The sequence below is a fragment of the Melopsittacus undulatus genome, chromosome 24 (assembly GCF_012275295.1).
Source record: "Melopsittacus undulatus isolate bMelUnd1 chromosome 24, bMelUnd1.mat.Z, whole genome shotgun sequence".
NCBI classification, from domain to species: Eukaryota; Metazoa; Chordata; class Aves; order Psittaciformes; family Psittaculidae; genus Melopsittacus; species Melopsittacus undulatus.
In genome coordinates, this window is record NC_047550.1 from 748,611 (window position 1) to 763,637 (window position 15,027).

At 61.2% G+C, this 15,027-nt stretch overlaps 2 protein-coding genes across 3 annotated transcripts; both read left to right on the forward strand.

Annotated features, from left to right (window-relative positions):
• The first annotated feature begins 594 nt into the window (after positions 1-594).
• On the forward strand, positions 595-10,240 carry CCDC9 (coiled-coil domain containing 9). 2 transcript variants are annotated; one of them, XM_034072171.1, is made up of 13 exons: positions 595-754; positions 1,675-1,779; positions 2,834-2,923; positions 3,027-3,221; positions 4,431-4,511; positions 5,298-5,480; positions 5,550-5,722; positions 6,835-6,975; positions 7,052-7,109; positions 7,922-8,120; positions 8,219-8,296; positions 9,033-9,082; positions 10,046-10,240. In XM_034072171.1, the coding sequence occupies exons 1-13, from the start codon at positions 752-754 to the stop codon at positions 10,106-10,108; spliced, it is 1,419 nt and encodes a 472-aa protein (XP_033928062.1). In that variant the 5' UTR covers positions 595-751; the 3' UTR covers positions 10,109-10,240. The 2 variants fall into 2 exon arrangements, with proteins under 2 accessions (XP_033928062.1, XP_033928063.1); XM_034072172.1 differs by lacking the exon at positions 10,046-10,240 and adding an exon at positions 9,188-9,386 and having other exon boundaries at positions 9,033-9,125.
• An 843-nt stretch (positions 10,241-11,083) lies between these two features.
• On the forward strand, positions 11,084-13,802 carry LOC117437636 (C5a anaphylatoxin chemotactic receptor 1). The gene is made up of 2 exons (XM_034072174.1): positions 11,084-11,360; positions 12,387-13,802. Exon 2 carries the CDS (start codon positions 12,397-12,399, stop codon positions 13,453-13,455), a length of 1,059 nt encoding a protein of 352 aa, XP_033928065.1. The 5' UTR covers positions 11,084-11,360; positions 12,387-12,396; the 3' UTR covers positions 13,456-13,802.
• Positions 13,803-15,027: the final 1,225 nt, after the last annotated feature.

Below are 15,027 nucleotides of genomic sequence, written 5' to 3' on the forward strand. Positions count from 1 at the left end.
GGTGACCCTACCTATGGGCAGCACTATAGGGAACGGCTATAGGGAACGGCTATAGGGTACAGCCATAGGTAACACCCATAGGCACCTCCATAGGTACCGCTGCGGGTGGTTATGGCTATGGGTACAGCTGTAGGTACCGCTATAGGTCCTTCTATGGGTCACCCTATGGGTCTCCATGGGTCCCTATGGGTCTTTATGAGTCTCTATAGGTCCCTATGGGTCTCTATAGGTCCCTATGGGTCTCTATGGGTCTCTATAGGTCCCTCTACGGTGCTCCCCCCCCCCAGTCCCTGCCTCGCTCCCGCCGCCCCTTGGCCCCGCCCCCCGGCGCCACGTGCCGGGCCCGGCTCAGCCAATCGCGTGGCTCGGCCGCGGCCAGAGCCGCAGCTGCCATGGAGACAGGCGGGGGGCGTGGCCAAAGGGGCGTGGCCACGCCCACCGTAACGGATAAAGGGGGGGGGGGTGGGCGGAGATTGGAGAACACGTGGGGAGGGGTATGGGGGGGGCACAGGAGACTTGGGGGGCACATGGGGATGTGGGGGGACATAGGAAAACATGGGGGGCACATGGGGATGTGGGGCGGGGGGGCACGGACACAAGGGGGGGCACGGACCCCATTGTGGGCCCCACCGCGTCCCCCCCATTGCCCTTTTAATGCCGTCTCCCAGCCCTTACCGGAAGCGGAAGTCGGTGTGACGTGAGGGCAGAGGGGCGGGGACAACCGGTACGAGCGGATCGCGGCACCGGTACCATGGTGAGGCCGGGCAGGGCTCGGGTGGTTCCGGTTCCGGTGGTTCCGGTTCTTCCGGTTCCGGTGGTTCCGGTTCCGGTGGCTCCGGTTCCGGTGGCTCCGGTTCGGGTGATTCGGGCTCGGGTGGTTCCGGTTCCGGTGGCTCCGGTTCGGGTGATTCGGGTTCCGGTGGTTCCGGTTCTTCCGGTTCCGGTGGCTCCGGTTCGGGTGATTCGGGTTCGGGTGGTTCCGGTTCCGGTGGTTCCGGTGGCTCCGGTTCCGGTGACTCCGGTTCGGGTGATTCGGGTTCCGGTGGCTCCGGTTCCGGTGGTTCCGGTTCCGGTGGTTCCGGTTCCGGTGGCTCCGGTTCGGGTGATTCGGGTTCGGGTGGTTCCGGTTCCGGTGGTTCCGGTGGCTCCGGTTCCGGTGGCTCCGGTTCGGGTGATTCGGGTTCGGGTGGTTCCGGTTCGGTCTCAGCTGTCTCCGGTTCGGGTCCGGTTGTTCCCAGCCGGTCTCAGCTGTCTCCGGTCCGGGTCTGGTTGTTCCCAACCGGTCTCAGCTGTCTCCGGTCCGGGTCCGGTTGTTCCCAACCGGTCTCAGCTGTCTCCGGTCCGGGTCCGGTTGTTCCCAACCGGTCTCAGCTGTCTCCGGTCCGGGTCCGGTTGTTCCCAACCGGTCTCAGCTGTCTCCGGTCCGGGTCCGGTTGTTCCCAACCGGTCTCAGCTGTCTCCGGTTCAGCTGTCTCCAGTCCGGGTGTCTCCGGTCCGGGTGTCTCCGGTTCGGGTCCGGTTGTTCCCAACCGGTCTCAGCTGTCTCCGGTTCGGGTCCGGTTGTTCCCAACCGGTCTCAGTTGTCTCTGGTTCGGCTGTCTCCGGTTCGGGTGTCTCCGGTTCCGGTCCGGTTGTTCCCAGCCGGTCTCAGCTGTCCCCCTCCGGTCCCCACAGGCTGCGGCTCTGGACCTGCGCTCCAAGGAGGAGAAGGATGCGGAGCTGGACCGGAGGATCGCGGCTCTGCGCAGGAAGAACGAGGCCATCATCCGGCGGTACCAGGTGCGGGGGAGCCTGGTCCATGGCAGGATGGGGTCCATGGAGGGCATCGATATGGGTCCATCCTGCACCTTCACACAGCTCACATAGGAATGGGGTTGGGAGGGGGGAATCCTGCTTCATTCCCTGCATCCCACTTCATTCCCTGCATCCCACCTGTGTCTTACCTTTATCCCTGTATCCCACCTGCATCTTGTCTTATCTCTGCATCCCTCCTTCATCCCTGTATCCCTCCTTCATCCCTGTATCCCACCTGCATCCCTGCATCCCTCCTTCATCCCTGTATCCCAAATTCATCCTTGTATCCCACCTGCATCCCTCCATCCCTCCTTCATCCCTGTATCCCACTTGCATCCCTGTATCCCACCTTCATCCCTGTATCCCACCTGCATCCCTCCATCCCTCCTTCATCCCTGTATCCCACTTTCATCCCACCTGCATCCCTGCATCCCTCCTTCATCCCTGTATCCCACCTTCATCCCTGTATCCCACCTGCATCCCTGCATCCCTCCTGCATCCCTGCATCCCTCCTTCATCCCTGTATCCCACCTTCATCCCTGTATCCCTCCTTCATCCCTGTATCCCACCTTCATCCCTGTATCCCTCCTTCGTCCCTGTATCCCACCTTCATCCCTGTATCCCTCCTTCATCCCTGTATCCCACCTTCATCCCTGCATCCCACCTGCATCCCTGTATCCCACCTTCATCCCTGCATCCCACCTTCATCCCTGTATCCCTCCTTCATCCCTGTATCCCTCCTTCATCCCTGTATCCCATCTGCATCCCTGCATCCCACCTTCATCCCTGTATCCCTCCTTCATCCCTGTATCCCACCTGCATCCCTGTATCCCACCTGCATCCCTGTATCCCTCCTTCATCCCTGCATCCCTCCTTCATCCCTGTATCCCTCCTTCATCCCTGTATCCCACCTGCATCCCTGCATCCCTCTTTCATCCCTGCATCCCACCTGCATCCCTGCATCCGACCTGCATTCCTCCTTCATCCCTGTATCCCACCTTCATCCCTGTATCCCTCCTTCATCCCTGCCTCCCCCCAGGAGATCGAGGAGGACCGGAAGAAAGCCGAGCAGGAGGGGGTGGCCGTGACCACCCTGCGCCGAACACGGGACCCCCCCATTGCCCCCCAGGTCAGTGGACCCCCCCATTGCCCCCCATTGTGGACCCCCAAAATGGGGGGGGGGGGGGGCTCCCATTGGGGTCCCCCTGACCCCCCCCATGCCCCCGGTGCAGGAGCAGCGCCCGGGCAAGGAGAAGAAGGCACCGGGGGGGCCCCAGCTTGGCCGTGGCTCCAGGCCCAGGCCCCCCCCTCGGGGGGACCCCCCCGGGGACCCCCATTTGGAAGGGGCCGGGGATTGGAAGCAGCGGGGCCGGGGCCGGGGCAAAGTGGGGGTGAGGGGGGGGCCCGGCCCCAGCCAGGCCTCTAAGGTGGGTGCTGGAGGGGGGGGGAGAAGGGGTTTGGGTGGAAAGAGGGGGTTTTGGGGTAAAAAAGGGGGATTTTGGGTGCTTCTGGATGGGGTTTGGGGTAAAAAGGGAAGGGTTTGGGTTAAAAAGGGGGGGGGGGTTGGATGCTTCCAGATGGGTTTTGGGGTGAAAAGGGGGGGTTTTGGGTGCTTCTGGATGGGGTTTGGGGTAAAATGAGAGGGGTTTGGGGTAAAAAAGAGGGATTTTGGGGGTAAAAAAGGAGAATTTTGGGTGTTTCTGATGGGTTTTAGGGTAAAAAGGGGTTTTTTTGGGTACTTCTGGATGGGCTTGGGGGTAAAAAGGGAGATTTTGGGTGTTCCTGGTTGGGTTTTGGTGTAAAAATGGGGGGTTTGGGGTGCTCCTGGATGGATTTTGGGTGTTTCTAGATGGGATTTGGGTGTTCCTGGATGGGTTTTGGGGTAAAAAGGGGGGGTTTTGGGTGTTTCTGGCTGGGTTTTGGGGTAAAAAGGGGGGGTTTGGGTGCTCCTGGATGGATTTTGGGTGTTTCTAGATGGGTTTTGGGTGTTTCTGGCTGGGTTTTGGGGTAAAAAGGGGGGGTTTTGGGTGTTTCTGGCTGGGTTTTGGGGTAAAAAGGGGGGGTTTGGAGTGTTCCTGGCTGGGTTTTGGGGTAAAAAGGGGGGGTTTTGGGTGTTTCTGGCTTGTTTTTGGGGTAAAAAGGGAGGGTTTTGGGTGTTTCTGGCTGGGTTTTGGGGTAAAAAGGGGGGGTTTGGGTGTTTCTGGCTGGGTTTTGGGGTAAAAAGGGGGGGTTTTGGGTGTTTCTGGCTGGGTTTTGGGGTAAAAAGGGGGGGTTTTGGGTGTTTCTGGCTGGGTTTTGGGGTAAAAAGGGGGGGTTTTGGGTGTTTCTGGCTGGGTTTTGGGGTAAAAAGGGGGGTTTTGGGTGCTCCTGGATGGGTTTTGGGTGTTCCTGGCTGGGTTTTGGGGTAAAAAGGGGGGTTTTGGGTGTTCCTGGATGGGTTTTGGGGTAAAAAGGGGGGGTTTGGGTGTTTCTGGCTGGGTTTTGGGGTAAAAAGGGGGGGTTTTGGGTGTTTCTGGCTGGGTTTTGGGGTAAAAAGGGGGGGTTTTGGGTGCTCCTGGATGGGTTTTGGGTGTTTCTAGATGGGTTTTGGGTGTTTCTGGCTGGGTTTTGGCCTGTCTCATCCCTGCCCCCCCCAGTGGGAGCAGCGCCGGCGCCAGAACATCGAGCGCATGAACGAGGAGATGGAGAAGATCGCGGAGTACGAGCGGAGCCAGAGGGTGAGGGGGGGGCCTGGAGCCAGAGGGTGAGGGGGGGGCCTGGAGCCAGAGGGGTGAGGGGGGGGGCCCCTTCCCTGCCCCCCCTTCCCTGCCTTTACCCCCCTTTAACCCCCCTCACCCCATTCAACCCCCTCTTCTCCCCCTTTCTTCCCCTCTTCCCCCCCCTCTTCCCCCCCTCTTTCCCCCCTCTTTCCCCCCCTCTTCCCCCCCCTCTTTCCCCCCCTCTTCCCCCCCCTCTTTCCCCCCTTTCCCCCCCTCTTCCCCCCTCTTCCCCCCCCTCTTCCCCCCCCTTCCCCCCCCTTCCCCCCCTTTCCCCCCTCTTTCCCCCCCTCCTCCCCCCCCTTCCCCCCCTCCTCTTCCTCCCCTTCACCCCCCCTTTTCACCCTCTTCCCCCCCCTCTTTCCCCCCTCTTTCCCCCCCCCTTTCCCCCCCCTTTCCCCCCCGTCTTCACCCCCCCTCTTCACCCCCCTCTTCCCCCCCCTCTTTCCCCCCCTCTTCCCCCTCTTCCCCCTCTTCCCCCCCTCCTCCCCCCCCTTTTTCACCCTCTTCCCCCCCCTCATCCCCCCTCTTCACCCCCCTCTTCACCCCCTTTCCCTCCCCTTCCCCCCCTTTTTCACCCCCCTATCCCCCATCCCCCATCCCCCCTTCCACCCCCTTTTCCACCCCCTTCCCCCCCCAATCCCCTCCCCCATTCCCCTCCCTTCCCCCCCCTTTTCCACCCCCTGCTTTATCCCCCCCTGTTCCCCCCCCTTTTACCTTCCCATTATCCCCCCTCCCCCCCCCCAGGATGGGCTCCCAGAGAAGAATCCCGTCCGGAATTTCCTGGACGATCCACGTCGCTCGGGTCCATCCCAAGATTCCGACCGTCGGGATGGGAGCCGGCGCCACGGCCGCAACTGGGGGGGACCTGACTTCGACAAGGTCAAAACTGGGATGGAACGGGAACGGGAACGGACGTGGCCCAGCCCTGTATGTAGATCCCATCACCCCCATTCCCATTCCCATCCCATGGGATCCGAGCCCATTCCCGTTCACTAGGGCCGCCACGGGGGGGCCGGGGACATGACGCTGTCCATGACGGGTCGGGAACGGGCCGAGTACCTGCGCTGGAAGCAGGAAAGGGAACGGATCGACCAGGAGCGGCTGGCGCGGCACCGGAAGCCTGGAGGGCAATGGAGACGGGAATGGGATGCCGAGAAGTCCGAGAGCATGTAGGGAATGGCGCGGGATAGACATGGGCACCCATCTCCCATTGACACCCATAGCCATGGGCACCCGTCTCCCATTGACACCCATCTCCCATTGACACCCACGGCCATGGGCACCCGTCTCCCATTGACACCCATCTCCCATTGACACCCACGGCCATGGGCACCCGTCTCCCATTGACACCCATCTCCCATTGACAGCCATGGCCGTGGGCATCCATCTCCCATTGACACCCATCTCCCATTGACACCCATGGCCATTGGCATCCATCTCCCATTGACACCCATCTCCCATTGACACCCATGGCCATTGGCATCCATCTCCCATTGACACCCATCTCCCATTGACACCCATGGCCATTGGCACCCATCTCCCATTGACACCCATCTCCCATTGACACCCATGGCCATTGGCACCCATCTCCCATTGACAGCCATAGCCATGGGCACCCATCTCCCATTGACAGCCATAGCCATGGGCACCCGTCTCCCATTGGCACCCATCTCCCATTGACAGCCATGGCCATTGGCATCCATCTCCCGTTGATACCCATGGCCATTGGCACCCATCTCCCATTGACACCCATCTCCCATTGACACCCATCTCCCATTGACACCCATGGCCATGGGCACCCATCTCCCATTGACACCCATCTCCCATTGACACCCATGGCCATGGGCACCCATGTCCCACTGACACCCATGGCCATTGGCACCCATCTCCCATTGACACCCATGGCCCTGGTGCCTGTGTCCCACTGAGGCCCATGGCCATCAGCACCCATCTCCCATTGATACCCATGGCTGTTGGCACCCATCTCCCATTGACATCCGTGGCCATCAGCACCCATCTCCCATTGACACCCATGGCCATGGGCACCCATCTCCCATTGACACCCATGGCCATGGTGCCTGTGTCCCACTGAGGCCCATGGCCATGGGCACCCATCTCCCATTGACACCCATGGCCATGGGCACCCATCTCCCATTGGCACCTGCATCCTGGCCTCCCCCATCTCCCATTGTCCTGGCATCACCCGTGTCCCACTGTCTCCCATTGCCACCTTTCCTGCTCTCCCCTTTCCCATTGTCCCCATCTCCCGGTCCTATTCCAGGTTCCTGGAAGGCTCCACAGCTGCCCCATCCTGGGATCCAGCCTCTAGGGATGAGCACCAGCGCCCAGCACCCAAACCCCCCACCCTGGCTGAATTCCTGCCCCAGCAGAAGCCACGGGGCCGGGGGGCCAAGTCCTACAGGTCTGTTGTATCCTGGGCTTTGGGGGGGTCTTCATTCCCTATGGAGTCTCCCAGCGGCTGGAATCTCGCCCTGCAGCATGCACGACAACCGATGGGAAGAGAAGGAGCCGGCAGAGATGCCCGAGAACTGGGAGGTGAAGCAATGGGGCTCAGAGCATCCCAGTGCTCCCCAGCCCTGTATCCCAGTGCTCTGGTACCCCCCATCCCGGTACCCTTAAACCCCTGATCCCAGTGCCCTGATGTTCCCCTATCCCAATGCCCCCTATCCCTGCATTCCGGTGCCCTTGTATGCCACATCCCTGTATCCGGGTGCTCTGGTACCCCCATCCCTGTATCCCAGTGCCCTGGTACCCCCCATCCCTGCATCCGGGTGCTCTGGTATCCCCATCCCTGTATCCCAGTGCCCTGGTACCCCCCATCCCTGCATCCTGGTGCCCTGGTACCCCCCCATCCCTGTATCCAGGTGCCCTGGTACCCCCCATCCCTGTATCCTGGTGCCCTGGTACCCCCCATCCCTGTATCCGGGTGCTCTGGTATCCCCATCCCTGTATCCTGGTGACCTGGTACCCCCCCATCCCTGTATCCTGGTGCCCTGGTACCCCCCCATCCCTGCATCCCGGTGCCCTTGTACCCCCCATCCCTGCATCCTGATGCCCTGGTACCCCCCATCCCTGTATCCTTGTGCCCCGGTACCCCCCATCCCTGTATCCCGGTGCCCTGGTACCCCCCATCCCTGTATCCTGGTGCCCTGGTACCCCCCATCCCTGTATCCAGGTGCCCTGGTACCCCCCATCCCTGTATCCCAGTGCCCTGGTATCCCCCATCCCTGTATCCTGGTGCCCTGGTACCCCCCATCCCACTACCCTGAAACCTCCCACCCCAGTACCCCCCATCCTGGTCCCCCCCACCCCAATACCCCTCTGATACCCCCTTTTGATGCCCATAGACAGAGGAAGCACCAACCAGGCCCCCCCTGGACCCCCCCCATTCCCTGATCCAGGAGGAGGAGGAGGAGGAAGAGCAATGGGAGGATGTCAGTGAAGAGGATGAGGATGAAGATGAGGATGAAGACGCCAGCGAAGAGGAAGAGGATGAGGAGGATGGAGGCAGCGCAGAGCCACTGAGCAAGGAGGAACCCCCCTCCAGTGCGTCCCTATCCCTAAGGATGGGGGCACCAGAGCTGGGATAAGGGGGGGACAAGGGAGCTTCACCCTGGTTTCCCCCCCCCCCCCACTTTCTATAGGGCTGAGCCCCCTGGAGCCCCCCCAAAGGGATGAAGCAAGACCCAGTGCGGAGCAGGAGGCGGAGGATGGGATGAGAGGTGCTGGGGGGGTCCCCAGAGATAAAGGGGGACCCCTGGAACTAAATGGGGGCCTGGAGCTAAAGGGGGGACCCCTGGAGATAAAGGGGGGGCCCTGGAGCTAAAGGGGGGACCCCTGGAGCCAAAGAGGGGGCCTGGAGCTAAAGGGGGGACCCTGGAGATAAAGGGGGTCCTGGAGCTAAAGGGGGGGCCTGGAGCTAAAGGGGGGACCCTGGAGATAAAGGGGGGCCTGGAGATAAAGGGGGGGCCCTGGAGATAAAGGGGGGTCCGGAGCTAAAGGGGGGACCCCTGGAGCCAAAGGGGGGACCCGGAGCTAAAGGGGGGGCCTGGAGATAAAGGGGACCCCTGGAGCTAAAGGGGGGACCCTGGAGCTAAAGGGGACCCCTGGAGCTAAATGGGGGCCTGGAGCTAAAGGGGGGGCCTGGAGCTAAAGGGGGGTCCAGAGCTAAAGGGGGGTCCTGGAGCTAAAGGGGGGTCCAGAGCTAAAGGGGACCCCTGGAGCTAAAGGGGACCCCTGGAGCTAAAGGGGGGACCCGGAGCTAAAGGGGGGACCCTGGAGCTAAAGGGGGTCCTGGAGCTAAAGGGGGGTCCTGGAGCTAAAGAGGGGTCCAGAGCTAAAGGGGGGTCCGGAGCTAAAGGGGGCCCTGGAGCCACATAATGGATCCAGATCTCCATAGGGCTCCATTGCCGGGATGGGTGGATCCCATCCTGGTCCCTTCCCTGTTTCCCTGCCCAGGTTCCCTGGATGCGGCTCCAGGCTCCGTGGAGATCTCCGGCTTCCAGCGGGTGCGTTTCCATAGGCACTGATAGCGGGGCCGGGATCGGCTCCATGCTCTTCCCGGTATTCCCTGCCTGCCCATGCTGCTTCCCAACGGCCGGGGGGGGGTCGGGATGAGGCTTGGGAATGCGGGAGCTTCCCATAGGCAAACGGGGCAGGAGCCGGATCGCAGCGCCCCCCAGCGCCCGTTGGGATGGGGATGGGATCGGGATGGGCAGCGACTTCTCATGCGCTTCCTCCTTCTCGTTCCCATCCTTTTCCCTATTCCCTTCCCCTCTTTCCCTTCCTCCTCTTCCTCTTTCCCATCCTTTTCCCCTTTCTCCTTCCCCTCTTCCTCCTCCTCCTCTTTCCCTTTTTCCTTCCCCTCTTTCCCTTTCCCCATCCCTTCTTTCTCTTCCCTTTTTCCCTTCTCTCTTTCCCTATTCCCCATTCCTCATTCCCATTCCCATTCTTGTTCCCATTCCTGTTCCCATTCCCGTTCCCCGTCCCCATTCCCATCCCCATTCCCATTCCCATCCCCATTCCCCGTCCCCATTCCCATCCCCATTCCCATCCCCATTCCCCGTCCCCATTCCCGTCCCCATCCCCGTCCCCATTCCCATTCCCCGTCCCCATTCCCGTCCCCATCCCTGTTCCCATTCCCGTTCCCCGTCCCCATTCCCATTCCCCGTCCCCATTCCCATTCCCGTTCCCATTCCCTGTCCCTATCCCCATTCCCCGTCCCCATTCCCGTCCCCATTCCCATCCCCCGTCCCCATTCCCGTCCCCATTCCCATCCCCATTCCCGTCCCCATTCCCATCCCCATTCCCATTCCCATCCCCATTCCCGTCCCCATCCCCATCCCATTCCCATCCCCATTCCCATTCCCATCCCCATTCCCATTCCCATTCCCATCCCCTTCCCCATCCCCATTCCCATCCCCATTCCCGTCCCCATCCCCATTCCCCCCTCACTCCCCCTCTCCCCCCAGGACCACCGCTCTCTCCGCCCATCCCAAGCGGCCGCTCCAGCCCCAGGCTCTCTCCCACCCTGATCCCGGCCGCACTGGGAGCCACTGGAAGCACTGGGAGGGAGGGATCAGCCCCCCCCCCCCCCCCCCATCCCTTGGGAAGCGCCGGCGCTCATGGAAGGTTCCAATGGGCTCTGGGGGGGGAGCTGGACCCGGGGGGGGCCCAATCCTGGAGCTGGGTCCGGGGGGGGGGGAACAACCAGGGTCTTTGTTAATAAACGTTTGCACCAGCTCCGGGTTGGAGCCGAGATCCTGGGATCCTGGTATTGATCCTGGTATTGATCCTGGTATTGATCCTGGTATTGATCCTGGTATTGATCCATTGATCCTGACACTGATCCCGGGATCCTGGTATTGATCCATTGATCCTGACACTGATCCCGGGATCCTGGTATTGATCCATTGATCCTGACACTGATCCCGGGATCCTGGTATTGATCCTGACACTGATCCCGGGATCCTGGTATTGATCCATTGATCCTGACACTGATCCCGGGATCCTGGCATTAAAATCCTGGCATTGATCCTGACACTGATCCCAGGATCCTGGCATTGATCCAGACATCCCAACACTGATCCCGGGATCCTGGCATTGATCCGGACATCCCAACACTGATCCTGGACCCCGACACTGATCCATTGGTCCTGACATTGATCCCAGCATCCCAACACTGATCCATTGATCCTGACACTGATCCCGGAATCCTGACATTGATCCCAGGATTCTGACATTGATCCCAGCATCCCAACATTGATCCCTGGACCACGACACTGATCCAGGGACACCAACATTGGTCATCCCGACCCTGATCCCAGGATCCCAATGCTTATCTGAGCATCCCAACACTGATCCTGTGATCCCAACATTGATCCCAGCACTGATCCAGGGACCCCCTTTAACCCCTGGGTCCCCCTTTGACCCTGCCTGGGAAATGGGGGGGGGGGAATCCCCTTAATGGGAAGTTCCCATTTGGGGGTCTCCTGGTTTTTGGGGTGAAATGAGCCCTTTTGGGGGCTCTAAGCAGGAGGGGGTTGGGTGTTGGAGCCCTCCCTGCTCATGGAACCGTTGGGAAGCAGCATTCCCTGATGGCATCTGCTGGGATCATCCCTCATCCCATTGGGATCCGGAGCTTTCCCAGCCCCTTTCCCCCCCCCCCACCAGTGGTTTTGGGGCCGATCTCTTCTTCTTCCTCCTCCCTTTCCTTCCCCTTGGCCGGGCCCATATAAAAGCCGGTCGGGATCGCGCCGGGCACGGGGCTGCAGCACCGGGACACAGGTAAGGGAATGGGATGGGATGAAGAGTGGGACAAGGTGGGATTCGGGGCTCTCCATCCATCCCCTTCCCATCGGGATCGCCTGGGATGGATCTTACCCATTGAGGACAGGAGGGAGGTGGTGGCGGCTCCTCTATGGGTGGTGATGGTGATGATGATGATGGTGACGGCCCCTTCCCATGCTCCGGATCCTGATCATTCCCAACCCTTCCTTCATTGATCCCAATTCACTGCATTGAGGGGTCTCTCTGTTATCCCTTGGGATCCAATCCCCCCTCATCCCCATGGTCCCCCCCCTGGTGCCGGAGAAGGCTCCGGAGCTCCTTTGGTGTTTCCTCATCCGAGCTCTTGCGCCATGGCTATGGGGTGAGGAAGTGGGGTGAGGAAGTGGGGCAATGGGTTAGGGTTAGGTGGCCATGGGGACAACGGGGGGGGGGGACACAAACAGGACACGGGACTATTGCCATGCATGGAGGAGCATCCCATAGGATTGCTTTGGAGGGATGGAGGGGGGATGCTGATGCGATCAAGGAAGAGCTGGTTTATGGGTTGAGGCTGCCATAGGTCAGGCAGTGGAATGGGGATGATCCATGTCTGGGTTGGAATTGGGGGATCATTGAGGGTCCTTGCAACCCCAAACCCATCATGGGGCTTTAAGCATCTTGGTCTGATGGAGATGCCCTTGCCCATGGTACATAGAGTGGGTACCAATGAAGGTCCTTCCAACCCCAAACCCATCATGGGGCTTTGAGCACCTTGATCTGATGGAGATGCCCTTGCCCATGGTACATAGAGTGGGTACCAATGAAGGTCCCTTCAACCCCAAACCCATTGTGGGCCTTTGAGCACCTTGGTCTGGTGGAGATGCCCTTGCCCATGGTACATAGAGTGGGTACCAATGAAGGTCCTTCCAACCCCAAACCCATCATGGGCCTTTGAGCACCTTGGTCTGATGGAGATGCCCTTGCCCATGGTACATAGAGCGGGTACCAATATCAGTGCCTAACAAAGGCTGTTTCCCCCCCCAGGAGCTCCAGGATGGACTTGGACTTCTCCTTCCCCAACACCACCTCCAATGACTCCCTATGGGACATCTACGACATCTCCGACCTGGACTCATTCTCGGTGCCCCCGGGATCCCGCGCGGTGCTGGCCCTTTACACCCTCATCTTCCTCCTCGGCGTCCTCGGCAACGGCGCCGTCATCTGGGTGACGGCATCTGAGCTCGGCCGCAGCGTCAACGGCATCTGGTTCCTCAACCTCTCCGTGGCCGACCTCCTATGCTGCCTGGCACTGCCCTTCCTGGCGCTACCGCTAGCCTGGGACCACCACTGGCCCTTGGGCCGCTTCGCCTGCAAGCTGCTCCCGTCGCTCACGGTGCTCAACATGTTCGCCAGCGTCCTGCTGCTGGCAGCCGTCAGCGCCGACCGCTGCGCCCTGGTCACCCGTCCCGTCTGGTGCCACAACCACCGCTGCCCGCGCCTGGCGCGCGCGGCGGCCGCCGGCGCCTGGGCCCTGGCCGCGGCGCTGACCGCGCCGTCCTTCGCCTTCCGCACCACGCGCCGCGACGCCTTCGCCGCCAAGACCACGTGCGTGCTGGACTACGCGGCGCTGGGCCGGCACCAGCGCCTGGCCGAGCTGCTCACCGCCGGCACCCGCTTCGTGCTGGGCTTTGCCGTCCCCTTTGCCGTCATCGCCGCGTGTTACGGCTCCCTCCTGGCGCGCATCCGCGGTAAGGGTTTGGCGCGGTCACCGAGAGCCACCAGGCTGGTGCTGGTTGTCATCGTCAGCTTCTTTGTGTGCTGGTTGCCATACCATGTGGTGGGGCTCATCCTGGCCGCGTCCCACCCCAGCAGTGCCCTGTACAAAGGGGCTGCCGATGCCGATGCCGCCGTCGCCGGCGTCGCCTACATCAACAGCTGCGTCAACCCCATCATCTATGTGGTGATGGGGCAGGACTTCAAGGCAAGGCTATGGCGCTCGTGGCGTGTGGTGCTGCGCAGGGCGCTGAGCGATGACCCCACCAGCACCGCGGGTGACAGCAGGGCCAAGAGCAAGGCTACCATAGAGGACAACAGCGTCAGCACCATGGTGTGAGCGCCGGGGCAGGATGAGGCCTCCTTGTGTCCCCCCCCCCTTTGGGGGGATGGGGATGATGCTGTGGTACCCACACTGCATCCTCCTGCTTCTCTATCCTCCATAGACCTCCCCATCTCCATCACCCCACTAATGGGGTCCTGCCTCCCCATCACCCCACTAATGGGGGTCCTGCTTCTCCTTCACCCCACTAATGGGGGTCCTGCTTCTCCATCACCCCACTAATGGGGGTCCTGCCTCTCCATCACCCCACTAATGGGGTCCTGCCTCTCCATCACCCCACTAATGGGGGTCCTGCCTCTCCATCACCCCACTAATGGGGGTCCTGCCTCTCCTTCACCCCACTAATGGGGTCCTGCCTCTCTTTCACCCCACTAATGGGGTCCTGCCTCTCCATCACCCCACTAATGGGGGTCCTGCCTCTCCATCACCCCACTAATGGGGTCCTGCCTCTCCATCACCCCACTAATGGGGGTCCTGCTTCTCCTTCACCCCACTAATGGGGTCCTGCTTCTCCTTCACCCCTTGGCATCACCAATAAACCCTGGAGCTCCAGCAGCTGTCGGGGCCTTGGTTCTGCTTTGTGGTGGGTTCTTGAGCAATGTTCCTGCTGCTTCCATTGCGTCACCACAGGGCTTCCGTTCCCCCTTCCTGCCCCATGGGGGGGGGGATGGAGGGGGGGGGATGGAGGGGGCAGTTGGGTATCAGTGGGGATGGAGGGGGCAGTTGGGTGTCAATGGGGATGGAGGGGACAGTTGGGTGTCAATGGGGATGGAGGGGGCAGTTAGGTATCAATGGGGACAGAGGGGGCAGTTGGGTATCAATAGGGATGGAGGGGGCAGTTAGGTATCAATGGGGATGGAGGGGGCAGTTGGGTGTCAATGGGGATGGAGGGGGCAGTTGGGTATCAATGGGGATGGAGGGGGCAGTTGGGTGTCAATAGGGATGGAGGGGGCAGTTGGGTATCAATAGGGATGGAGGGGGCAGTTGGGTATCAATAGGGATGGAGGGGGCAGTTGGGTATCAATGGGGACAGAGGGGGCAGTTGGGTGTCAATGGGGATGGAGGGGGCAATTGGGTATCAATGGGGATGGAGGGGGCAATTGGGTGTCAATAGGGAGGGAGGGGGCAGTTGGGTGTCAATGGGGACAGAGGGGGCAGTTGGGTGTCAATGGGGATGGAGGGGGCAGTTGGGTGTCAATGGGGATGGAGGGGGCAGTTGGGTGTCAATGGGGATGGAGGGGGCAGTTGGGTGTCAATGGGGATGGAGGGGGCAGTTGGGTATCAATGGGGATGGAGGGGGCAGTTGGGTATCAATAGGGATGGAGGGGGCAGTTGGGTGTCAATGGGGATGGAGGGGGCAGTTGGGTGTCAATGGGGATGGAGGGGGCAGTTGGGTGTCAATAGGGATGGAGGGGGCAGTTGGGTGTCAATGGGGATGGAAGGGGCAGTTGGGTGTCAATGGGGATGGAAGGGGCAGTTGGGTGTCAATAGGGATGGAGGGGGCAGTTGGGTGTCAATGGGGATGGAGGGGGCAGTTGGATATCAATGGGGATGGAAGGGGCAGTTGGG

Bases quoted from the DNA above. Each gene is read 5' to 3' on its own strand.
- CCDC9 (XM_034072171.1), top strand. The intron at 7,110-7,921 runs GTGAAGCAATGG...TGATGCCCATAG, and splicing joins AGATGCCCGAGAACTGGGAG to ACAGAGGAAGCACCAACCAG. The intron at 9,083-10,045 runs GTGCGTTTCCAT...CTCTCCCCCCAG, and splicing joins AGATCTCCGGCTTCCAGCGG to GACCACCGCTCTCTCCGCCC.
- LOC117437636 (XM_034072174.1), top strand. From the start codon at position 12,397: ATGGACTTGGACTTCTCCTTCCCCAACACCACCTCCAATGACTCCCTA.